The 25474-nt window shown below is 39.6% G+C and overlaps 4 protein-coding genes across 6 annotated transcripts in view; 1 reads left to right on the forward strand and 3 right to left on the reverse strand.

The window, feature by feature from the left end:
- Positions 1-19092, reverse strand: part of LOC146511897 (uncharacterized) — a 146872-nt gene extending 127780 nt beyond the window's left edge. Inside the window, exon 1 of one of the 2 annotated variants that reach the window (XM_085171713.1) lies at positions 19030-19092. In XM_085171713.1, coding sequence (XP_085027839.1) covers positions 19030-19047 — 18 coding nt within the window. In that variant the 5' untranslated portion in view covers positions 19048-19092. Of the gene's footprint in view, positions 1-7065; positions 7157-19029 lie in introns of those variants that run through there. The other variant, XM_085171712.1, reaches the window with a different exon arrangement.
- The window catches only part of LOC146511903 (uncharacterized), a 53056-nt gene that overhangs the window by 14654 nt on the left and 12928 nt on the right, over positions 1-25474 (forward strand). The gene's annotated exons all lie outside the window — the stretch shown is intronic.
- LOC146511905 (uncharacterized) lies at positions 4398-7154 on the reverse strand. Its single transcript, XM_085171795.1, has 3 exons — positions 7066-7154; positions 6136-6732; positions 4398-5036 (listed from the first exon to the last, which is right to left on the reverse strand). The coding sequence occupies exons 1-3, from the start codon at positions 7081-7083 to the stop codon at positions 4476-4478; spliced, it is 1176 nt and encodes a 391-aa protein (XP_085027921.1). The 5' UTR covers positions 7084-7154; the 3' UTR covers positions 4398-4475.
- On the reverse strand, positions 12915-19118 carry LOC146511906 (uncharacterized). Of its 2 annotated transcripts, XM_085171791.1 has the most exons (4): positions 19030-19118; positions 18005-18685; positions 16177-16410; positions 12915-15988 (listed from the first exon to the last, which is right to left on the reverse strand). In XM_085171791.1, exons 1-4 carry the CDS (start codon positions 19045-19047, stop codon positions 15935-15937), a joined length of 987 nt encoding a protein of 328 aa, XP_085027917.1. In that variant the 5' UTR covers positions 19048-19118; the 3' UTR covers positions 12915-15934. The 2 variants fall into 2 exon arrangements, with proteins under 2 accessions (XP_085027917.1, XP_085027915.1); XM_085171789.1 differs by having other exon boundaries at positions 12915-16410.

Raw genomic sequence — 25474 nt, forward strand, 5'->3', positions numbered from 1 at the left:
ATCCCAGCTTGGTGGTGTTCCTCATCTATGCATGTAAATCACCCGTCTCCCTGCAGAGTGTTTTAAGTTCTGCAGGGCGTCATGAATGTCTCTTCCAGTTGTCTCCATCACTGTCCATAGGACCAGAGTCCAAAATGTATGTAGAATAGACATTCAAACATACCAGGTGGTTTTGCTGCTTGTCAACATGGCTGTCAGGTGTCTCCAAAGCTGCAGGCTTCGTCCTACGAGGGGGATTTTATGACTCCTCTACTGTCCATCCCTCTCTGCAGAAAACCCCTGTGTGGAAAGGGTGCTGGATCCAGTTATCTTACTGCTGTTATGATCCCAGCAGTATTCAGAGTGTCATTGTATGCATAGTACAGTGACACAGCATTAGGTGATGTTCATAGGAGATTGCTGCCGTCACCACCATAGCTTTTGGTTCCTGTGCTTTTCACAGAATCATGATGCCATCCTCAAACTCCCTCTGCGCTGTCGATGGAGCTTGGCACGCTCCCCTCATCCTTCAGGTGCCCGTCTGTCGTCCACAATCTCCTCTGTTGGCCTCTGGAAATCCCCCTCGGCACAGCTCTCATTCCAACGCAGCTTCGTGGTTATTGCTGTGGCTCCGGAATCTGATCTCACGATGGGCCCCAAACAGCACGACCTTTGACCTCAACCACTGCCTGGGCTGTCAGCTATGCCTGGAATGGTTCTTGTTTCTCACTGGGCCTCTGAAGATTTTTTAGGAGATCCCTTTCAGCAACACTCTGATTGCTATATTTCCTTGCTAGGAGGAAAAACTTCTATCTGGAAAGCATGTCAACAATCATCAAACCACATTTCTATTTAGTTCAGTGAACTTCACTTATAGGCCGTCAAAGCCTATTCTGAACATGGATGCACCACTTGCATAGGTTTAACACCTGTAAATGAACTGTTAATTCCACAAATTGCTGCAAAAATCATATAAGACATAGAAAACATAATGTAAACCTGACACTTTGCCTTTCAAAGGTATGTTGGCATTAAATATACCTCATAGTTAAAGTTCTGCAGTCTCTTTGTTGACTTAAAAGTTGCTTTTCACATTGTACAGTTCAGTTCATTCATCAGCGAGACAAAAAGTGTGTTTTCATAAAAAATGTTTTCCTGTTCACCACATTTTTTGACAGCTCTTATGATTTATACCAATTTGCTTTCATTATTGCGGATGGCTTGGATATTTTTGTTAATATGTACAATATGTTGTTTGTTTTTATTGTGTATGTACAATCTGATTGTGAGATAAACTGATTGCATTCTGTACAACTACATTTAAATTACATGTTGTTGACTTTTCTTTTTTCTCTCTCTCTTCCAGACAAAATGATATGCCGGTGCACTTTCGCTGCCCTGTCTGTAACATGACAGTCATACAGCGTGGGGATATGGCAAGGCATCAATTGTCATGTCAGCATTCAGGACTGCTCCCCACTGAACTCTCCGATGAGCCCTGCCTCTCTCCCACTGACCAGATCACAAGCTTGTTGATAAATGGGACTGAATGCAAAGATTTCAGAGAGATTGAAAAGGAAGTCTTCACTTTTTATTCCAAATTGTACTCCTCAGAATATTCAGCAGCTGATTCTGATAGTTTCTTTAATAAGATTAATAATCTCATCCCATGTGTTGACAAGCCGTTCAAAGATCTGTGTGATTCAGAGCTTAAAATTGAGGAACTGGATTTAGGGGTCATGAAAATGGCATTAGACAAGTCCCCAGGGACAGATGGACTCACTACTAATTTTTATCAATTCTTCTGGAAGGACCTAAGAACCTTATTATTTGATGCATTAAAGGAATCGATAGAGAAGAAAGAACTGATGCCAAGCATGAAACAAGGGTTGATAACCCTGATCCCTAAATCGGGTAAGGATAAAAGAATTTTACACAATTTAAGACCCATCACCTTACTAAACGCTGACTATAAGATCCTGTCTGGAGCTGGAGCTGAGAGGCTAAAGAAAGGCATCTCAAACATCAGTGAAACACAATCAGATTTTTTGAAAGGAAGACTAATTCATAACAATATTAGGCTGGTTTAGGATCTCCTTGAGTACAGTGAAATAATCCAAGAGAGAGGATACATCCTGTTCTTGGATTTTTACAAAGCATTTGACTCTGTTGAACATACGTTCATATTAAAAACTCTGCAGTCTTTTGGTTTTGGAGAGGAATTTATCAATGTTATAGAGATGCTATATAATGACATTAACAGCTCTGTTTTGCTAGAACATGGTACATGTTCAAGGTTTGAGGTTAATAGAGGGATAAGGCAGGGATGTAGCAGCTCACCACTTCTGTTCATCATGGTTGCTGAGCTGTTGTCTATTTTGATTAAAAACAGTCACATTGACGGGTTAACTGTGATGGGTGAACAGATCATAATCAGTCAGCGTGCAGATGATACCACCCTGTTTTTAAAAAATGAGGACCAGATTCCTTTAGCCTTACAGGTGATCAACCACTTCTCCAAAGCTTCTGGCCAACAGCTGAATATTAATAAATGTCAGATACTAGCTCTGCATGAGTGTCCCCTGCAGGCAATAAGTAATATAAAGATCAAAAAAAGAGGTAAAGTATCTGGGCATTGTCATTTGCAAGGATATTAACAGAAAATAAGAATATCTGTTCCAATATAGAAAAGTGTAAGTTTTAAACAGGTGGCTGCAGAGGGACATAACTTTGTTTGGGAGAATCTTGCTAACCAAAATGGACAGTCTGTCCAGACTTATCTATTCAGCCTTTTCTTTGCCCATATCTCCAAAACTAATTAAATCTATAAATAATCTTAATTTTAGGTTCATATGGAGGAACAAATGTCATTATATAAAGAAAAATTATATGATTAAGAATTATGAAGAGGGTGGGGCTAATGCCGTTGACTTTGATGTTATGAATGGTGTACTAAAATTGAAATGGTTAAGATCTTTCATTAGGAACAAAAATTCCGTTTGGAACATTATTCCCAGTGTGATTTTTGGCAAAATGGGTGGAATAGATTTTTTGTTACGTTGTGACTTTGATTGCAGTTCGTTACCTGTTAAACTCTCAGCTTTCCATCAGCAGGTCCTTCTCTACTGGAAATTAATCTATAAACATAACTTTACTCCTCACAGTAATGTAAAAATGTAATGTAATGTAAAAAGTAAAATGGACCAAAGAGTAAACTTTTAAACGTAAGTACTGAACATAACAATATTAGTAATTTTACAATATCGGGGTCAACCTTCAGGATCAATAAAGTTTTATTGAATTGTTAGTTGACCTTAATCTTACAGAGAATGTGATGATTTCATGGATATTTAAAGTCAGCACTGAGACACATTTAGTAATGCCAACATTACAAAAGAACAATATTTGTCTCTTATATATAACACAGTTATATATACAGTGTCAAAGGAACCTGTCTTTGAGTGAAGATTTAAGGTGACAGGAAATATAAATAAGTGCAGCTTGAATCTTTACTGAAGCTCAGTATTTGAAACAGAGTTCATTCACTGCTGTAGTAACTAATAATGATTGAAATAGTAACTTTAATATTGGCCATATTATATTTACATTACCATAGTGAGATGACTTTAGTCTCATGAACAACATTAGCTAATTGTTATTTACTAGCTAATCTTAAAATGACTGTTCAGTACAGAAATGAAGCCCAACAATCATGTTTTACAGTCCTGTGGTCTCAGCCTCAGATACTTATCAAATCAAACCTCATTTAGAAACAAATAAATGAGCAAAAGATTTTCTCCTTCATTTCTGTCAAACAAAGCTGTATGAAACGTTTCCTGCTGTTAGTATCATGGTTGCTAGGCAACCTGGGCAGTGCAACAGAGGCTAGACCGTCCCATTTCACAAGCCTCGCACTTCCGGCCTTAGCGGTCTTTGAGTACGCGGCCCGTGTGGACCGTTAAGGCTGCGTACTTTAAGGCTGCAGACCTTGAATTGGGATACAGCCAGGTGAGTGCAATTAAGGGACAAGCTCCAGGGCCAATCAGGGGTGAGAAAGTAAAAGAGGAAACAAGGTAAATCTGGTCATGTGAGGGAGAGTGAGACAAAGGGTAAATAAAACAAGAATCTTTATAACGATAATTAAGCAATAAACAATTAAAGGACAGAAAAGTTTATTTTCACTTTCAACTATAGACACTTGATCTTTAAAAACAAAAACTGTACAGTCAGCACTTTTCTGCAATTTTACATTTATTTCTCACAATTTAAGTCCAAACAATCATGCTGACAATTTTTTTCTCATTTGTTGTGTATAAAAGCAGTTAAATATGTAATTTCTTTACACTGACAGAAAGGGGAGTTTCACTGAACCGGCCCACTAAAGATCACAGTGGCTGTGATGTAAGATGAGTTTGAGAGGGAAAAAAAAAAGAAAAACATTAAAGTGATTTATTCAGGCTGCTTGGAGAAAAGGCCAAATACTTTTGATCCAGTGATCACTGTCCTGCATGATCACGCTGATGTTTGCACAGAGCAGATAATGAAGTGAATGTTTTTGCACATTGGTAACAGTGAAACAGTTTATTTACAGCGTGGGATCGTTTATGTTCAGAGTATGAACTGAGATTCTTGAAGCTTTTGTGACACTGGTCACAGCTGAAGTTCCCTTCAACGTGTGTATTTTCATGAATATTACGATGACCTGACCGTGAGAAGCTTTTGTCACAGTGTCTGCACTTGTATGGTTTCTCTCCTGTGTGGACTCGTTTATGTATTTTAAGATCACGTGCAATGGTGAAGGATGACCCACACTGGTCACAGACATGCTTTTTAACCCCACTGTGACAGAGTTCATGTTCTTTTAATTTACTTGGTATGGGGAAGCCTTTCCCACATTCTTTGCAGTAGTTCATTTTATCTCCAGTGTGTCTGCGTTGATGTAGCTTTAGGCTCTTTTGATTACTGAAAGTTTTTCCACAAAGGTCACAACGAAACTCTTTCCCACTACCACAGTGCTCACAGGGTTGAGAACTGGATCCATCTGTGTCGCTCTGCTTCTAAACAAAGACACAAAGACAGTGTAAGTCAGGGGATTCGTTCAACATTTATATCCTGTTTTTAATCACCATTTTAATGATATACAAGTACAGAAGGTCAGAGACATACATAGAATAGAATAGAATGCCTTTATTGTCACTATACAGTTGTACAGTGAGATACAGAGCATCTCCACTATATACATACAGATGTAAAGAAGGAGATGTTGCAACATTTTGAAAACTTTGTGGAAAAAAATTGCTTCTGCTTTTGAATTCTTCTCTTTCTATACCTCCATGTGGCAATGTTGGCTGAGTGGTGATGCCTATTGTTCAGGAGATTACTGTAGCAGCTTCCTGCACCTTAAAGGTGGGCAGGAATAGTGTGGAGTGTATACGGGAAGCCTCCACCATCTGTTTTCTTTAGCATAGCAGTTAGCGGACTGTAGCGCCGTGCACATAAAATCGTTTCGAGGTCAGTAAACACAACCAGAGTTCATACATAAGGCACACGGGATTATAAGGGGCTCTGTCGACTTTCAGAAAAATCAAAGGATTGATTTTAAGTGTGCCGTATTTTCCAAAAAACACGGTAATAACGACGGCCCGCTAGCATGCTCTACCAAAAATAGTGCTTTGTTGTGTATCTGACGGACGAAAGCCAAACCAGTTCCACACCAGTGAAGTTGCAGCATTTTTACAAACTAGTTCTGGTTCATCCGTTTCATTTAACGATCCACTTTCGCTCTTCTCGTTCTGCGTCGCCGCCATGTGCGTATGTAAACAAAGGCACTGCGCATGCACGTTTTACCCATATTCTATCGCGATATTTCATTTTCCTATCGTTGCCCAAAATTACACCGGTATTACCGTGAACGGTATGATATAGCCCAGCCCTAGTTGAGGTTGACAAAACATCACAGACACATGGAGAACTGGGCGAGTTGTTGACTGTGCAGCGCAATGGGAAAACCAACTGAACTGAGCAGAGAGTCCAGAGTGTGGAGAACTAAGCTGAGCAATGAAACCAGCTAATTGCTAACATGCTAACACAACTGAATAAGCAGAGTTGTTCCAAACAGCCAGGCTACAATAACAAGATGAAAATATAAATACATACCTCACAGTAACTGCACTTGTACAGTTTCTTATTGGTGTGGATCTGTTGGTGGACTCTCAGGTAATGTGGAGCTTTAAACGTCTTCTCACACTTGTCACATTTATAAGGTCTCTCCTCATTGTGGGTAAACATGTGATTTTGTAACTGTGTGTCTGTTGCAAATAGTTTCCCACACTGATCACAGCAGTAAACGTCATGTCTGGTGTGGATGCGTAGGTGAATATTTCGATACCCTCGATGTCTGAAAGTTTTTCCACAAATGTCGCAGCTGTACGCCTTAATTCCAGAGTGGGTAACTTGATGAATCCTTAAGTAGCTACTGCGAGCAAAAGCTTTGCCACACTGATCACAGCTGTACGCTTTAACTCCACTGTGGATGAGTTGGTGTGTTTTCAAGCTTCTGGCATAAGTAAAGTCCTTTCCACACTCATCACAGCTGTATGGTTTAACTTCACTGTGGATGAGTTGGTGTGTTTTTAAGGTTCCAGCTTTAGTAAAATCCTTCCCACACTCATCACAGCTGTATTTTTTCTGTCCCTTTCTTCTGTGAGGTTTGTCGGCCTCCTGAGAGCGCTGACTTCTTGCTCCATGTTGGTGCTGCAGTAACAGAGATACAAACAGAGGCCGTGAGTGAAACGCAGTCGTGGAACAAACTTTTTTTTACTATTGTACGATCTACTGTATATAATATATAAAGCGCCTTGAGGCGACTGCTGTTGTGATTTGGCGCTATATAAATAAAATTGAATTGAATTGAAACTCCCTCTGTAATAAAAATAACAATAAGAAAAATATTTTGCTCATTGGGAAAAAATATATTGTATGAAAAATTACGAGTGCAGCTGACTTTATTTTACTTCAGTATCCTTATAAAATGTGATCTTTGTATTTTCTTGTAACTTGACCACAGGTTCAACATTTCTTCCTCACCATCTGTGTTGAAGTCATTGTTTCCTTTGTAGTGGCTGAGCTGAGTCCAAATGGCTGAAAATGTTCCTCCGTCAGATTCTCCTCCTGCTGATCAGCTGGGACACAAAATAATATTTTTATGTATTTGATCTCTGACAAAAAGAAGCAGAGCAAACGCAAACCAGAGAAAAGCAAGAGAAGATTCATTTGTTCCAGCAGCTGCAGGATGGTTTCTACAGGCTGAAGAACAACAGTCACTGCAGGAATCAACATCTGCACATTGATTTTCTGTTAGAGGAACAAAGTGAATGCACACACACACAGACAGACTCTCTCCAAACCCTCAGAACAAAAGCTGTCCAGCTTTGTGTGTCTGTCAAAATGCTTTTTACAAATCCTGCTGGAATCAGTGTTACAGCTGCAGTCAAAGCAAGATGGAAATAATGAAGAAGGAAAGTTCAAATCTACTGTGAGATTATTATTCTAAACGTATGTTATCTTATACCTATAGTCAAGGTAGTTGAATTATGTTAACAGCTGTAGAACATAAATATATCCCTTAGTCTAGATTGTGTGCAAAGTATGTAGCCTAGTTTCCCTTATATTTATATTATTATTATTATTATTATTTATATTATTTATATTTTTAGGTTAAAAGAACATGACCATCTTTGGATTCTGTTAGACAGGTGTGCGCTGCCTTTGATCTGCTGTGAATGTATTACACTGTTTTCTTGACATGTCAGACTGCTAAATCATGAAGAGAATGTTGTGTGCAGAGGACCTTGTGCCGATAATAGAAGAAACAGACCACATTCCCTGCCCCCACCTTTATAGAGGGCATAAAGACAGGGAACCGAGGTCATAACTTAGGCACCGTGACAGAGAAAGAATGTGAATGTTTAGGCTTTTACGACTAGGTGGGGGCCAGTAGAGGTTATAAGAAGCTGTGTAACCCATCACCATTTTGAGATTTGCTGTGACCCTCTTCATGCATGTCTCCCCATCCGGATGGCTTATGCTCATTGTATGGAAATAAATGATTGTTGATTGAGCATTTATACACCGAGTATTGTCCTTCCTTCAGCCCAAAGATTCAAAGAATTGGGAGATTTTAACACTACTCAGACTAAATGTCTTCAGTCAGTGTGTCAGCCTCCAGTTAACAACAGTGGTGAGAAACTGCACTACTGAACCTCCACTGACTGAGTAACTGCAGTTTGGTGCTTCATTATAACTTCATGGCAGTTTGTACACAAACTGGAGAAAACATCTAAGAAACTGAAGGTGAGCTGATAGTAAGAGGATCATCATCTCACACTGCACCAGGATTCTCAGACCATGTCATGGTTCACTTGATCCCTGCAAACAGGCACAAACTAAAACTCTCTAAACCTTTTGTGAAGACACTGACACAGTGGACTGATGAGGCTGTGGAGAATCTGCAGGTGTGTCTGGACTGCACCGACTGGGAGGTTTTCAGGATTGTTACCAACAGTTTGGATTATTATAGAGATGCTGTGACGTCCTGTAAAATCAGCTTCTGTGATGACAGCTGCACAGCATCACACACCAGGGTGAGAAGGAGGCTAAGGCTGGAAAAGCAGGAAGTGTTTCAGAGTGGGGACAGAGACAGTTTCAAAGTTCAGCTTTAGTGAGGCTAAACTCCAAAACCTGTTTTCAGCTAATGACTCTGCTTCTGTCTGGAAAACAATCAGACGGTGAACCAACCACAAACCTAAAGACCCCACTGCACCAACAATTCACAGCTGAACAGCTCCTGCTGTGGATTCTACCAACAATGACCTGTTACTCCCCCACCCAAGACTTTCAACAGCTTAGCACCCCCCATCATTATAAAACATGGGCCTGGACCTTCTGTAGAACTTCAACTACAGAAATAAAACTGAACAAAACACCTGAGTTCACTCCATGATCAACATTTCATAGAATGAACAATTATAGTCGGGTCTACCTGTGAAAATAGGCATTAAACCTTCAAATATTTACGTGAGCAAAAGAAATCAATCTGATCAATGAAAAGTGGAAAAAACTTCTTCCTGCTGTACACAAAACTAAATAAAATCCAACATTCAATCCACAACACAATAAAAACATTCTTCTTCCAAATCACCAAGAGCTGCACATTAACCACCACAATATATTTTTATTCTCTGTGCTTTCAAATATGAACACTGTTTACTTTCATCTGTTTCATTCGTTGTGTTAACATCTTCCTGTGCATCACTTTACAGCAGCCAGAATCATTAAAATGAGACTTTGTAGGAGTTCACTTCCTCTCATGTGTTCATCCACAGCAGCTGGACAATAAAGTTTATTGTGACCCTGATACTGCAGCAGATCGCTCTGATTTCCTGTTATCGCTTCAAATTGAAATGAGGCTGTAGAGGTTTGGTGCATGCAGAAAAACAGCTGCAGGAACAATGAAAAGACTTTTCTGCTCCAACTTTCTGCCAGCAAACTGTTGAAATCCCCACTTTCCTTCTTTCTCTTCTTTTATAGCTTACTTCCTGCTACAATCACGAGTGAGACCTACCTTTCTCACAAAACGCTCAACTTCTCCCAGCATGCTGAGCTAATGATTAGTTGGTGTTTTTCTCCAAACACTCTCTCACTCTTCTCTCAACGTGTTCACAATAAACTGTGAACAGACACCGAGGAGAGCAGCAGAAGACCTCATTCAGGAGCTAAACTCAACATGAACTGAACTCACAGTAAAGTTAGCTCGGTGCTTACCTTTAGATGAGGAATGGGCTGCAGCGCGCTGAGGCTTCGGATAATTTTTTAGAGAAATCCAGGATATGGAAACCAATATCGGAACTATTAGCCCCTCACACTTCCCGTCTGGTGAAGAAATGACCTAAAAATCGCCGTTTAATAAGTCAGGATCCCGTATGTTACGCCAGCGAGTAGCTTTGAACGTTTGTGTCGCTACCAGATCCGTACAGGAAACCCGATCGCTACCCCGCATGCGCAAATCTGACGTCACTTCCTCTCTTTGCCAACATTGCGACATTCAATGGCTGTGTCCCATTTCACAGTATGCACGCTTGAAGTACGCACACTACGCGTACTACGGACGGTGCGTACTATAAGTACGGGAAGTGCGGAAGTGAGAGGCTTGTGAAATGGGACGGTATATGCTTCGTCGCGCTGTTCAGGTTGCCTAGCAACCATGATACTAACCGCGTTACATACAGCTTTGTTTGACAGAAATGAAGGAGAAAACTGTTTTGTTGGTCATTCATTTTTGTCATGACATCACTTTGATTAGTTGAGTATCTGAGGCTGAAACCACAGGACTGTAAAACATGATTCAAGGGCTTCATTTCTGTACTGACCAGTCATTTAAGATTAGCTAGTAAATAATAATTAGTTAATGTTGTTCATGAGACTAAAGTCATCTCACTATGGTAATGTAAATATAATATGGCCAATATTATAGTATTGTCAGATTATATATATATATATATATATATATATATATATATATATATATATATATATATATCACTGACTTTCAGCTTGTTGTGTTTGTGGATATATGACTGACTTTAATTATCCATAAAATCATCAGATTCTCTGTAAGATTAAGGTCGACTATATGTATATTTACAAGTAGAGGCTTTAAAACCAAGTTAATGCTGAAAGTACAAACATCACTAGTGTCACACAACTTTGCCTACATGTGGCCAACAGCAATGTTTTAATGTTCTTCATTATTAAACATTCGCACATGAATGAGTGACGTCATATTCAGTACTTACTTTTGACAGTTCACTTTTCGGCCGCTCCCTTCTGCCGTATTTTGCGGCAAAATTATCCACACCCACCGCCGCGCTATGAATTGTGGGATATATGGGACCACGAAGCGTGCACCGGACCACGAAGCGTGCACCGGACCACGCTTGATATTTGGGGAAATCGACGGCGCATTTGGAGTATGCATTTCAAGTACACTTCGAATTGGGACAGCCGTCGTCGCGTGGCGGTGACGTAACCGCACTTAAAATGCGTACTTCAAGCGTGCAGACCCCGAAATGGGACACAGCGAATATGTTTGAATGATAGTTTTTTTTTTTTTTTTTTTTTAAAGAACTTAACAAACAATGAGTATACAACATACGAACAGATGAAGTATACAAAACAACAGAACATAAACACAAAAGCCAGGGGTAAAGAGAAAAAAGTAATAATTATACGAATGAACTCAAAAATTCACATACATATATTGTTTTGAGAGCCTTTTTGTTGGTGGAGTCTGATATTGATTGTATGTACAATTCCACATCCTTAAACAGAAATATGGTGTTTTATTAGTAAACTTACATTTTTGGATGAAAAATTTAGCTAAAAGTATTAACAAATTTATTACAAAAAACATTTATCATTCTTCTTGGGGAACTTAAAGAAACAGAATAAAACATTTTCCCATCGTAAAGAAAACTCCCTTAAAATATGGACAATAACAAAACTGCTAAATTCCTGTGTATGAGAACAGTACCAAAAAAGATGTGTCAGAGTTTCTGGATGATCCCCACAGAAAGTACAATTAGTATTTATGTCTCTTTTAAATTCTACCATGTAGTGACTGGCTGGATCACATTTATGTAGAATTTTAAATGAAACTTCCTTCACCGTATTTACAATCAAATATTTATGGCGGATCATCCAGACTGTCTTCCACTTGATATCTGGAACATATCGGTTCCAGTAAGATATTATATACTGGAGAGAGACGATATCTTCTTGGAATAAACTACGTATTCTCTTATTGCTGTTACCAAGTTCCTGTGAAAAGCAGATTTTTCCTACTGGTGACTCAGCTGGATCAGGGAGAGTGACTGAGGTAGATATTGAGCTGTCAGTGTTTTTATATAACATTAAAGTACCTGAGGGTATGGCACCAAGCACCATTGAGAATTCCTGAACACTGATTGGAAAATTATATAGTGCAATAAAGTCGTTGTAAGTAAGTAGTTGTCCCTCTTTATTAACCAGCTGAGCCACCAATAGGATCCCATTTTGCACCCAAGTTTCCAGGAAAAGTGATTTATCTGTTTGTCTCTCTGTTTTAGATGCACATATCAATGTGGATTTCTGCCTCCAAGCCAGAATCGCAGGAATGCACAACATATTGCAGAAAACTCTTTCACTGCCCTCTGTGCCCCACTCTCAGCCCTACTGTCAGGGCAAAGATCGAGGAGCATATAAATGGACACATTACAAATGCTTTGTGATGGGTCTGTCTAGCACAGACACACTGGAACGAGAGACTTTTAATACAACAGCAAAAAGCATTAGACACTGTAGAGGTTCTTTTGATTTGGAAGGAAAAGTAAGCGCAGACAGAGTCCCAGGGAGTGTCCAAAAAGTGATTTATTAAACACACACGTATTATACAGTGTGGGAGCCAGCCAGTCTCCCCTTTCTGTTCGCTACAACAAGCTTTATAGGCTTTATGACGTCAGAACAATTCCTGGACATGATCTTATCAGAACAACAACAACCCTTCCCGGACTCGAAACCAGATGTTTCCCATTTATGGTCATGGAACAGAACAACTGTGTAAGACGAGTGTTCTGTTGTGTAAGATTGTTGGACCAGGCCACCAAAAGGTGAGTGTCCTCATTTGACTTACACCCACCACTGTACTGGTGCTATGTATGATGAAGCATTGCATCTAGAATGTGACAAATGATACATGATAATAAGGATGATAACTGAATAATGATAATGATAGGTGATAGACTAATGAAGTAATGATGAAATAATGCTTGTGCATGTGAATGATAACATAGTGACAGAAAAATAACATTCCTTTACGTGACAACACCAAGCAGACAAAGTTCTTTGTGTTACTCGTATACGAGGGAGAGAACCACGAGTCGCTCTCGTCCGCTCCCTCATAACACTGCTCTTTTATTGAGGTTACATGAATATACATGGGTTTATTAACATATGACGTATACATACAAACGAAGAGTACCTTGTCTGTGTGTCTGCGTGTGTGTAAACAACTTCCTTAAACCTGTTGGTCTGGAAGTCCAGCAGTTCATCTAAACAAAAAGCACTTAGACTAGAACAGATATAGATACGTTTATCCTACCACAAAACAATAAGAGAAGGTACGACCTCTCCCATGCTCCCAGGATGTGGGTGTGAATGACAGAACACTCTGGAATGCACACAAAGTCTTTGCAGGCTCCTAAGGATCAACCCTCTACCAACATGACATTGATTATAAAACTCTAAGCATATATGAGTAGATATTTCTAAGCATAAATGACAATCCAATAATGTAAACCTGACAGTTCCCTTTAGAAAAGTTCCCAGTTATGATCTCCGCATGTCTGACAGTGTCAATGCAAACACACAGCATATGTCAGTCACCCTAAATTACTGTAAAAGTACACAGTTTGACAAATGTATTAGCAGTCCTCTTATTCCTCTTTGATCTCATCCAATGTTAAACTGCATCCCACAAGTGAACAAACTAATTGTTAATAGTTAAAAGAGAAATTAACATCCCAGCTTGGTGGTGTTCCTCATCTAGGCATGTAAATCACACGTCTCTCTGCAGAGTGTTTTAAGTTCTGCAGGGCGTCATGAATGTCTCTTCCAGTTGTCTCCATCACTGTCCATAGGACCAGAGTCCAAAATGTATGTAGAATAGACATTCAAACATACCAGGTGGTTTTGCTGCTTGTCAACATGGCTGTCAGGTGTCTCCAAAGCTGCAGGCCTCGTCCTGCGAGGGGGATTTTATGACTCCTCTACTGTCCATCCTCTGCAGAAAAACCCCTCTGTGGAAAGGGTGCTGGGCAGTTATCTTACTGCTGTTATGATCCCAGCAGTATTCAGAGTGTCATTGTATGCATAGTACAATGACACAGCATTAGGTGATGTTCATAGGAGATTGCTGCCGTCACCACCATAGCTTCTGGTTCCTGTGCTTTTCACAGAATCATGATGTCATCCTCAAACTCCCTCTGTGCTGTCGATGGAGCTTGGCACGCTCCCCTCATCCTTCAGGTGCCCGTCTGTCGTCCACAATCTCCTCTGTTGGCCTCTGGAAATCCCCCTCGGCACAGCTCTCATTCCAACGCAGCTTCGTGGTTATTGCTGTGGCTCCGGAATCTGATCTCACGATGGGCCCCAAACAGCATGACCTTTGACCTCAACCACTGCCTGGGCTGTCAGCTATGCCTGGAATGGTTCTTGTTTCTCACTGGGCCTCTGAAGATTTTTTAGGAGATCCCTTTCAGCAATATTCTGACTGCTGCACCTGTATTTCCTTGCTAGGAGGAAAAACTTCTATCTGGAAAGCATGTCAACAATCATCAAACCACATTTCTCTTTAGTTCAGTGAACTTCACTTATAGGCCGTCAAAGCCTATTCTGAACATGGATGCACCACTTGCATAGGTTTAATACCTGTAAATGAACTGTTAATTCCATAAATCGCTGCAAAAATCATATAAGACATAGAAAACATAATGTAAACCTGACACTTTGCCTTTAAAAGGTATGTTGGCATTAAATATACCTCATAGTTAAAGTTCTGCAGTCTCTTTGTTGACTTAAAAGTTGCTTTTCACATTGTACAGTTCAGTTCATTCATCAGCGAGACAAAAAGTGTGTTTTCATAAAAAATGTTTTCCTGTTCACCACATTTTTTGACAGCTCTTATGATTTATACCAATTTGCTTTCATTATTGAGGATGGCTTGGATATTTTTGTTAATATGTACAATCAGATTGTTAGATAAACTGATTGCATTCTGTACAACTACATTTAAATTACATGTTGTTGACTTTTCTTTTTTCTCTCTCTCTTCCAGACAAAATGATATGCCGGTGCACTTTCGCTGCCCTGTCTGTAACATGGCAGTCATACAGCGTGGGGATATGGCAAGGCTTTAATTGTCATGTCAGCATTCAGGACTGCTCCCCACTGAACTCTCCGATGAGCCCTGCCTCTCTCCCACTGACCAGATCACAAGCTTGTTGATAAATGGGACTGAATGCAAAGATTTCAGAGAGATTGAAAAGGAAGTCTTCACTTTTTATTCCAAATTGTACTCCTCAGAATATTCAGCAGCTGATTCTGATAGTTTCTTTAATAAGATTAATAATTTCATCCCATGTATTGACAAGCCGTTCAAAGATCTGTGTGATTCAGAGCTTAAAATTGAGGAACTGGATTTAGAGGTCATGAAAATGGCATTAGACAAGTCCCCAGGGACAGATGGACTCACTACTAATTTTTATCAATTCTTCTGGAAGGACCTAAGAACATTATTTGATGCATTAAAGGAATCGATAGAGAAGAAAGAACTGATGCCAAGCATGAAACAAGGGTTGATAACCCTGATCCCTAAATCGGGTAAGGATAAAAGAATTTTACACAATTTAAGACCCATCACCGTACTAAACACTGACTATAAGATCCTGTCTGGAGCTGGAGCTGGGAGGCTAAAGAAAGGCATCTCAAACATCAGTGAAACACAATCAGATTTTTTGAAAGGAAGACTAATTCATAACAATATTAGGCTGGTTTAGGATCTCCTTGAGTACAGTGAAATAATCCAAGAGGGAGGATACATCCTGTTCTTGGATTTTTACAAAGCATTTGACTCCGAGAAATCAGTCTTTGAGAGCTGACACTCTTTACAGGAGACTCCATCTGAACTCTGTGGAGCCTGATCTCAAGGTTTTTAAGTCTGACCCTGAAACCAGGAGAGGATCTTTCTGTCTCTTCAGATTCATTGTGATCCAGTGATCACAGTCCTGCATGATCACGCTGATGTTTGCACAGAGCAGATAATGAAGTGAATGTTTTTGCACATTGGTAACAGTGAAACAGTTTATTTACAGCGTGGGATCGTTTGTGTTCGGAGTATGAACTGAGATTCTTGAAGCTTTTGTGACACTGGTCACAGCTGAAGTTCCCTTCAATGTGTGTACGTTCATGTTTGTTACGATGACCTGACCGTGAGAAGCTTTTGTCACAGTGTCTGCACTTGTATGGTTTCTCTCCTGTGTGGACTCGTTTATGTATTTTAAGAACACGTGCAATGGTGAAGGATGACCCACACTGGTCACAGACATGCTTTTTAACCCCACTGTGACAGAGTTCATGTTCTTTTAATTTACTTGGTATGGGGAAGCCTTTCCCACATTCTTTGCAGTAGTTCATTTTGTCTCCAGTGTGTCTGCGTTGATGTAGCTTTAGGCTCTTTTGATTACTGAAAGTTTTTCCACAAAGGTCACAACGAAACTCTTTCCCACTACCACAGTGCTCACAGGGTTGAGAACTGGATCCATCTGTGTCGCTCTGCTTCTAAACAAAGACACAAAGACAGTGTAAGTCAGGGGATTCCTTCAACATTTATATCCTGTTTTTAATCACCATTTTAATGATATACAAGTACAGAAGGTCAGAGACATACATAGAATAGAATAGAATGCCTTTATTGTCACTATACAGTTGTACAGTGAGATACAGAGCATCTCCACTATATACATACAGATGTAAAGAAGGAGATGTTGCAACATTTTGAAAACTTTGTGGAAAAAAATTGCTTCTGCTTTTGAATTGTTCTCTTTCTATACCTCCATATATGGCAATGTTGGCTGAGTGGTGATACCTATTGTTCAGGAGATTACTGTAGCAGCTTCCTGCACCTTAAAGGTGGGCAGGAATAGTGTGGAGTGTATACGGGAAGCCTCCACCATCTGTTTTCTTTAGCATAGCAGTTAGCGGACTGTAGTTAGATTGCAAAGAGTAATCACTGCAGGTTGAACGGGTCATGGATGGAACATTGAGGTTAGAGCAGGGCGATATGACCAAAAATATTTATCACGATATACATTTGAAAATTTGACGTGAGACAAAATACTTTACAACTCCACAACTTTATTAGTGCAAAAAACCCCATCAATGTATTTTCACTTAAACAAGCAGCTTTTTAAGTGCATTAAAGTTATATAAAAATTTAACAGTGCAAATTCTTTGCTGACTGTTTAACTAAAAGGCATTTTCAGTGGAAATTGGCCGACATATCCTCAGCATAACCATGTTTAATATCCACAAAACTTAAAAAGAGGTTATACACGCACAGTATGGTAATATTATGTTGAAGCACAGTACGTATCACTCCGCGAGGCTCCGCCTACGATAGCCGTAATGCTCCGACAATCCATCAAGCGGTGCGGCTTCGTAGCTTAGCAAAGTCGTACTGAAACATCTGACAGATTTTCGAGCGCCGTGCACATAAAATCGTTTCGAGGTCAGTAAACACAACCAGAGTTCACACATAAGGCACACGGGATTATAAGGGGCTCTGTCGACTTTCAGAAAAATCAAAGGATTGATTTTAAGTGCGCCGTATTTTCCAAACAACACGGTAATAACGACGGCCCGCTAGCATGCTCTACCAAAAATAGTGCTTTGTTGTGTATCTGACTGACGAAAGCCAAACCAGTTCTACACCAGTGAAGTTGCAGCATTTTTACAAACCAGTTCTGGTTCATTTGTTTCATTTAACGATCCACTTTCGCTCTTCTCGTTCTGCGTCGCCGCCATGTGCATATGTAAACAAAGGCACTGCGCATGCACGTTTTACCCATATTCTATCGCGATATTTCATTTTCCTATCGTTGCCCAAAATTACACCGGTATTACCGTGAACGGTATGATATAGCCCAGCCCTAGTTGAGGTTGACAAAACATCACAGACACATGGAGAACTGGGCGAGTTGCTGACTGTGCAGCGCAATGGGAAAACCAACTGAACTGAGCAGAGAGTCCAGAGTGTGGAGAACTAAGCTGAGCAATGAAACCAGCTAATTGCTAACATGCTAACACAACTGAATAAGCAGAGTTGTTCCAAACAGCCAGGCTACAATAACAAGATGAAAATATAAATACATACCTCACAGTAACTGCACTTGTACAGTTTCTTATTGGTGTGGATCTGTTGGTGGACTTTCAGGTAATGTGGAGCTTTAAACGTCTTCTCACACTTGTCACATTTATAAGGTCTCTCCTCATTGTGGGTAAACATGTGATTTTGTAACTGTGTGTCTGTTGCAAATAGTTTCCCACACTGATCACAGCAGTAAACGTCATGTCTGGTGTGGATGCGTAGGTGAATATTTCGATACCCTTTATGTCTGAAAGTTTTTCCACAAATGTCGCAGCTGTACGCCTTAATTCCAGAGTGGGTAACTTGATGAATCTTTAAGTAGCTACTGCGAGCAAAAGCTTTGCCACACTGATCACAGCTGTACGCTTTAACTCCACTGTGGATGAGTTTGTGTCTTTTCAAGCTTCCGGCATAAGTAAAGTCCTTTCCACACTCATCACAGCTGTATGGTTTAACTCCACTGTGGATGAGTTGGTGTGTTTTCAAGCTTCCGGCATAAGTAAAGTCCTTTCCACACTCATCACAGCTGTATGGTTTATCTTCACTGTGGATGAGTTGGTGTGTTTTCAAGCTTCCGGCATAAGTAAAGTCCTTCCCACACTCATCACAGCTGTATTTTTTCTGTCCCTTTCTTCTGTGAGGTTTGTCGGCCTCCTGAGAGCGCTGACTTCTTGCTCCATGTTGGTCCTGCAGTGACAGAGATACAAACAGAGGCCGTGAGTGAAACGCAGTCGTGGAACAAACTTTTTTTACTATTCTACTGTATCTACTACGATCTACTGTATATAATATATAAAGCGCCTTGAGGCGACTGCTGTTGTGATTTGGCGCTATATAAATAAAATTGAATTGAATTGAAACTCCCTCTGTAATAAAAATAACAATAAGAAAAATATTTTGCTCATTGGGAAAAAATATATTGTATGAAAAATTACGAGTGCAGCTGACTTTATTTTACTTCAGTATCCTTATAAAATGTGATCTTTGTATTTTCTTGTAACTTGACCACAGGTTCAACATTTCTTCCTCACCATCTGTGTTGAGCTCATTGTTTCCTTTGTAGTGGCTGAGCTGAGTCCAAATGGCTGAAAATGTTCCTCCGTCAGATTCTCCTCCTGCTGATCAGCTGGGACACAAAATAATATTTTTATGTATTTGATCTCTGACAAAAAGAAGCAGAGCAAACACAAACCAGAGAAAAGCAAGAGAAGATTCATTTGTTCCAGCAGCTGCAGGATGGTTTCTACAGGCTGAAGAACAACAGTCACTGCAGGAATCAACATCTGCACATTGATTTTCTGTTAGAGGAACAAAGTGAATGCACACACACACAGACAGACTCTCTCCAAACCCTCAGAACAAAAGCTGTCCAGCTTTGTGTGTCTGTCAAAATGCTTTTTACAAATCCTGCTGGAATCAGTGTTACAGCTGCAGTCAAAGCAAGATGGAAATAATGAAGAAGGAAAGTTCAAATCTACTGTGAGATTATTATTCTAAACGTATGTTATCTTATACCTATAGTCAAGGTAGTTGAATTATGTTAACAGCTGTAGAACATAAATATATCCCTTAGTCTAGATTGTGTGCAAAGTATGTAGCTTAGTTTCCCTTATATTTATATTATTATTATTATTATTATTTATATTATTTATATTTTTAGGTTAAAAGAACATGACCATCTTTGGATTCTGTTAGACAGGTGTGCGCTGCCTTTGATCTGCTGTGAATGTATTACACTTACTTCAGTCAGTGTGTCAGCCTACAGTTAACAACAGTGGTGAGAAACTGCACTACTGAACCTCCACTGACTGAGTAACTGCAGTTTGGTGCTTCATTATAACTTCATGGCAGTTTGTACACAAACTGGAGAAAACATCTAAGAAACTGAAGGTGAGCTGATAGTAAGAGGATCATCATCTCACACTGCACCAGGATTCTCAGACCATGTCATGGTTCACTTGATCCCTGCAAACAGGCACAAACTAAAACTCTCTAAACCTTTTGTGAAGACACTGACACAGTGGACTGATGAGGCTGTGGAGAATCTGCAGGTGTGTCTGGACTGCACCGACTGGGAGGTTTTCAGGATTGTTACCAACAGTTTGGATTATTATAGAGATGCTGTGACGTCCTGTAAAATCAGCTTCTGTGATGACAGCTGCACAGCATCACACACCAGGGTGAGAAGGAGGCTAAGGCTGGAAAAGCAGGAAGTGTTTCAAAGTTCAGCTTTAGTGAAGCTAAACTCCAAAACCTGTTTTCAGCTAATGACTCTGCTTCTGTCTGGAAAACAATCAGACGGTGAACCAACCACAAACCTAAAGACCCCACTGCACCAACAATTCACAGCTGAACAGCTCCTGCTGTGGATTCTACCAACAATGACCTGTTACTCCCCCACCCAAGACTTTCAACAGCTTAGCACCCCCCATCATTATAAAACATGGGCCTGGACCTTCTGTAGAACTTCAACTACAGAAATAAAACTGAAAAAAAAAACCCACCCGAGTTCGCTCCATGATCAAGATTTCATAGAATAAACAATTATAGTCGGCTCTACCTGTGAAAATAAGCATTAAACCTTCAAATATTTACGTGAGCAAAAGAAATCAATCTGATCAATGAAAAGTGGAAAAAACTTCTGCCTTCTGTACACAAAACTAAATAAAATCCAACATTCAATCCACAACACAATAAAAACATTCTTCTTCCAAATCACCAAGAGCTGCACATTAACCACCACAATATATTTTTATTCTCTGTGCTTTCAAATATGAACACTGTTTACTTTCATCTGTTTCATTAGTTGTGTTAACATCTTCCTGTGCATCACTTTACAGCAGCCAGACTCATTGAAATGAGACTTTGTAGGAGTTCACTTCCTCTCATGTGTTCATCCACAGCAGCTGGACAGTCTATTGTGACCCTGATACTGCAGCAGATCGCTCTGATTTCCTGTTATCACTTCAAATAGAAATGAGGCTGTAGAGGTTTGAAAAACAGAAAAACAGCTGCAGGGACAATGAAAAGACTTTTCTGCTCCAACTTTCTGCCAGCAAACTGTTGAAATCCCCACTTTCCTTCTTTCTCTTCTTTTATAGCTTACTTCCTGCTACAATCACGAGTGAGACCTACCTTTCTCACAAAACGCTCAACTTCTCCCAGCATGCTGAGCCAATGATTAGTTGGTGTTTTTCTCCAAACACTCTCTCACTCTTCTCTCAACGTGTTCACAATAAACTGTGAACTGACACCGAGGAGAGCAGCAGAAGACCTCATTCAGGAGCTAAACTCAACATGAACTGAACTCACAGTAAAGTTAGCTCGGTGCTTACCTTTAGATGAGGAATGGGCTGCAGCGCGCTGAGGCTTCGGATAATTTTTTAGAGAAATCCAGGATATGGAAACCAATATCGGAACTATTAGCCCCTCACACTTCCCGTCTGGTTAAGAAATGACCTAAAAATCGCCGTTTAATAAGTCAGGATCCCGTATGTTACGCCAGCGAGTAGCTTTGAACGTTTGTGTCGCTACCCGATCCGTACAGGAAACCCGATCGCTACCCCGCATGCGCAAATCTGACGTCACTTCCTCTCTTTGCCAACGTTGCGACATTCAAACTGGCCCTTTCTCAATTCTCAAGTACGCGAGTACGTACTCGCGTTCTCGGCGGGTACGTACTCGCCGAGAACGCACGGGAGTACGGACTCGCCGAGAACGCGAGCACGGACTCGCGATTTGTACAATTGGAACACCAGCGTACTTGATGATGTCACAGGTCCGGAGTTTTTACTGCCGTCCTTAATTTAACTGTGAGTAATATGTTATGAAGCTTAACTTTAATCACAGCCAAACCGGTTTACTCAGGAACTAATAAAAAGCCGAAATAAGCCAAACATTAACATTTAGAAGTGATCTAAGTGACTTATATATCATGTTTAACCTCAGTAGTGAAATCTCTATTAATAAAAATAGTGTACATGTACATACGTGTACATACCTTAATAAAAACAAGCAGGTGAGATGTTAGAACGCTTTTATTTTTATTTTAGTGGACACTCAATACAATAGACAACTACTGGGGTTTGGGGTTTGTTTAACCTGAGTAGCGAAAAGACCGCGGGGGGGTTGAAAACGATCTGCCGGGAGTCGGCTGTTCTCGCCGGCTGTAATAATCCTCGACCTCGCTGTCTGCTATGGAGCTGGCGGGTCACAGACGTCTCCGAAAACGTCGGACCTCGTTTGGAAATATATGATATCTTGATAAACTGAGCAGATATTCGAAGTTTACACAGCTACATTCTCGCTTGAAAAGAACTTAAAAGTTTATTTTGTGACCCAGAAAGAGTAATATTTAAAAGTTTTTAGACCCGCTCGTCCGCCATTGCCGCGTTTGAGTTTTGGACGAAATGCATTCTGGGATATTTAGCTGTACCAAGTCCACACAAGTCACCACCGATGCATGCTCGATAAAACGGGCGGAGCGAGAACACATCGGGACTTTTTCGCGTTCTCGGCTTGATGCGTACTTCGAATTGGAACAGTACTTGGTCTCCGACTGATGACGTATCACGAGTACACGAGAACGCAAGTACGCACAAGTACGCATATTGAGAAAGGCCCTATGTTTGAATGATACAGGGTTTTTTTTTTTGTTTTTTTTAAAGAACTTAACAAACAATGAGTATACAACATACGAACAGATGAAGTATACAAAAGAACAGAACATAAACACAAAAGCCAGGGGTAAAGAGAAAAAAGTAATAATTATACAAATGCACTCAAAAATTCACATATATATATTGTTTTGAGAGCCTTTTTGTTGGTGGAGTCTGATATTGATTGTATGTACAATTCCACATCCTTAAACAGAAATATGGTGTTTCATTAGTAAACTTACATTTATGGATGAAAAATTTAGCTAAAAGTATTAACAAATTTATTACAAAAAACATTTATCATTCTTCTTGGGGAACTTAAAGAAACAGAATAAAACATTTTCCCATCGTAAAGAAAACTCCCTTAAAATATGGACAATAACAAAACTGCTAAAACAGTACCAAAAAAGATGTGTCAGAGTTTCTGGATGATCCCCACAGAAAGTACAATTAGTATTTATGTCTCTTTTAAATTTTACCATGTAGTGACTGGCTGGATCACATTTATGTAGAATTTTAAATGAGACTTCCTTCACCATATTTACAATCAAATATTTATGGGGGATCATCCAGACTGTCTTCCACTTGATATCTGGAACATATCGGTTCCAGTAAGATATTATATACGGGAGAGAGACGATATCTTCTTGGAATAAACTACGTATTCTCTTATTGCTGTTACCAAGTTCCTGTGAAAAGCAGATTTTTCCTACTGGTGACTCAGCTGGATCAGGTAGAGTGACTGAGGTAGATATTGAGCTGTCAGTGTTTTTATATAACATTAAAGTACCTGAGGGTATGGCACCAAGCACCATTGAGAATTCCTGAACACTGATTGGAAAATTATATAGTGCAATAAAGTCATTGTAAGTAAGCTGAGCCACCAATAGGATCCCATTTTGGACCCAAAATGGGATCCTATTAGTGGCTCAGCTGGTTAATAAAGAGGGACAACTACTTACTTACAACGACTTTATTGCACTATATAATTTTCCAATCAGTGTTCAGGAATTCTCAATGGTGCTTGGTGCCATACCCTCAGGTACTTTAATGTTATATAAAAACACTGACAGCTCAATATCTACCTCAGTCACTCTCCCTGATCCAGCTGAGTCACCAGTAGGAAAAATCTGCTTTTCACAGGAACTTGGTAACAGCAATAAGAGAATACGTAGTTTATTCCAAGAAGATATCGTCTCTCTCCCATATATAATATCTTACTGGAACCGATATGTTCCAGATATCAAGTGGAAGACAGTCTGGATGATCCCCCATAAATATTTGATTGTAAATATGGTGAAGGAAGTCTCATTTAAAATTCTACATAAATGTGATCCAGCCAGTCACTACACAGCAAATTCAAAAGTGTTAAATGTTTTGGTGTTAGTAGTCTTAGAGTTAATTTTACTCTAAGTAGAGTCACATGCTTTTAATGTAACTCTGAGGTGTAAAATGATAGTAGTTAAAATCGAGTGTTAAAAATGAGTGTTTCTATTTCAAATCTGGAGGTGTTACAATGGAAACATTAACTCTTGACCTCTTAACTCTGAACTCCTACAGGGGCTATGACACCAATAGAGTAAATTCACAGACTCCGCCCCCAGCACGGCTCCGATCGAAGCTGAAGTGAAGCCGTTTCAGAACATTTTGCTCTACATATTTGAGTTGTTTGCCATGCTTGGTAAGTCATTTTTTCAAAGATTGTTTCAATTATTATTATTAGCTTTTACTTCTGTGGCTCTTTGGAGTTGAGACAAAGCTGTGTGAAAGGCATTAGCCATGTTGCTCGCTGATAGCACCGCTCGCTGTTTTAGCTAGCTGAAAGGTATTGTTTTCGGCAAATACCACAGCCTTGAAAAAAAGCTTGCATGTGAATTTTCGGTTAAATTTTTTGGTCAAATACACCTAAAACAATGTCTAGAATGTGAAATGTTGGTATAATGGTGCTACTTGAAGCCTGAAAACGATCTCCCATAAAAAACGAGCAAACAGCAGTAGCAGACGTCCTGACTGGGTTCTACGTTAGCATTTAGATCCCTCCAGAGTTTTGTGCACACGGTTTAGGTAAAAATGAAAAAGGTTGAGGTTTTACATTTAGTTCAGTACTACCTGTTGCCTGTGTCCTTATCTTTTGGGAAAATACTTTACACAAGTAATGTCTCAAAAAGGATTCCCTTTTTTTTTTTTTTTTTTTTTTTTTTTTTTACTGTGCTGCAATTGATTTGTGCCATTAATTAGTGTCAACTAATTTTTATTCAATCTCCACATAGGATATGCTTGTGAAGATGGAATATGGGGGAGAGCAGAAGTGCGTTGAAGTTCCACAAAGTGATGAATGAAGGACATGCATATTGTATTTTGTATTTATTGAAATAAGTGATGAGAATGCTGTTATTTGCATTTACCAGCTCACCTATGTCAGACCTTTTGATAAACGAAATTCTAATGAAAGTGAGAACATGTACACTGTTACATCTTTCAGAAAATGTTTTGAAATTGTGGTGCACGGTTCAGAATAAATGTTTTTCAAAAACCATTGCGTCTTTTTAGTAAATGTTTATTTCCAAAAGAAATTTCTAGAAGTTCAGAACAGTAAAATTCCCGCTTTTTAGAATTAATTAGAAGATAACTCTTACGTAGTTAAACTAAAATACTCTTTGAGAGTTAATATATAAACTCTTAACACCAAGTGTTAAATTATCAACTCCAGAGAGATTTGGTGTTTAACACTAAATCAGAGTTAACATACCAACTCTCCAAAAAGAGTTAAATTAACACTCTCTGGTGTGGACCCATATAGACACTTTAAAAGTGTTGA

Source organism: Neolamprologus multifasciatus, chromosome 9 (genome assembly GCF_963576455.1).
Source record: "Neolamprologus multifasciatus chromosome 9, fNeoMul1.2, whole genome shotgun sequence".
Taxonomy (NCBI): domain Eukaryota; kingdom Metazoa; phylum Chordata; class Actinopteri; order Cichliformes; family Cichlidae; genus Neolamprologus; species Neolamprologus multifasciatus.

Bases quoted from the DNA above. Each gene is read 5' to 3' on its own strand.
- LOC146511905 (XM_085171795.1), bottom strand. The intron at 5,037-6,135 runs GTATGTATTTAT...GTCTTTGTTTAG, and splicing joins ACAAGTGCAGTTACTGTGAG to AAGCAGAGCGACACAGATGG.
- LOC146511906 (XM_085171789.1), bottom strand. The intron at 16,411-18,004 runs GTATGTATTTAT...GTCTTTGTTTAG, and splicing joins ACAAGTGCAGTTACTGTGAG to AAGCAGAGCGACACAGATGG.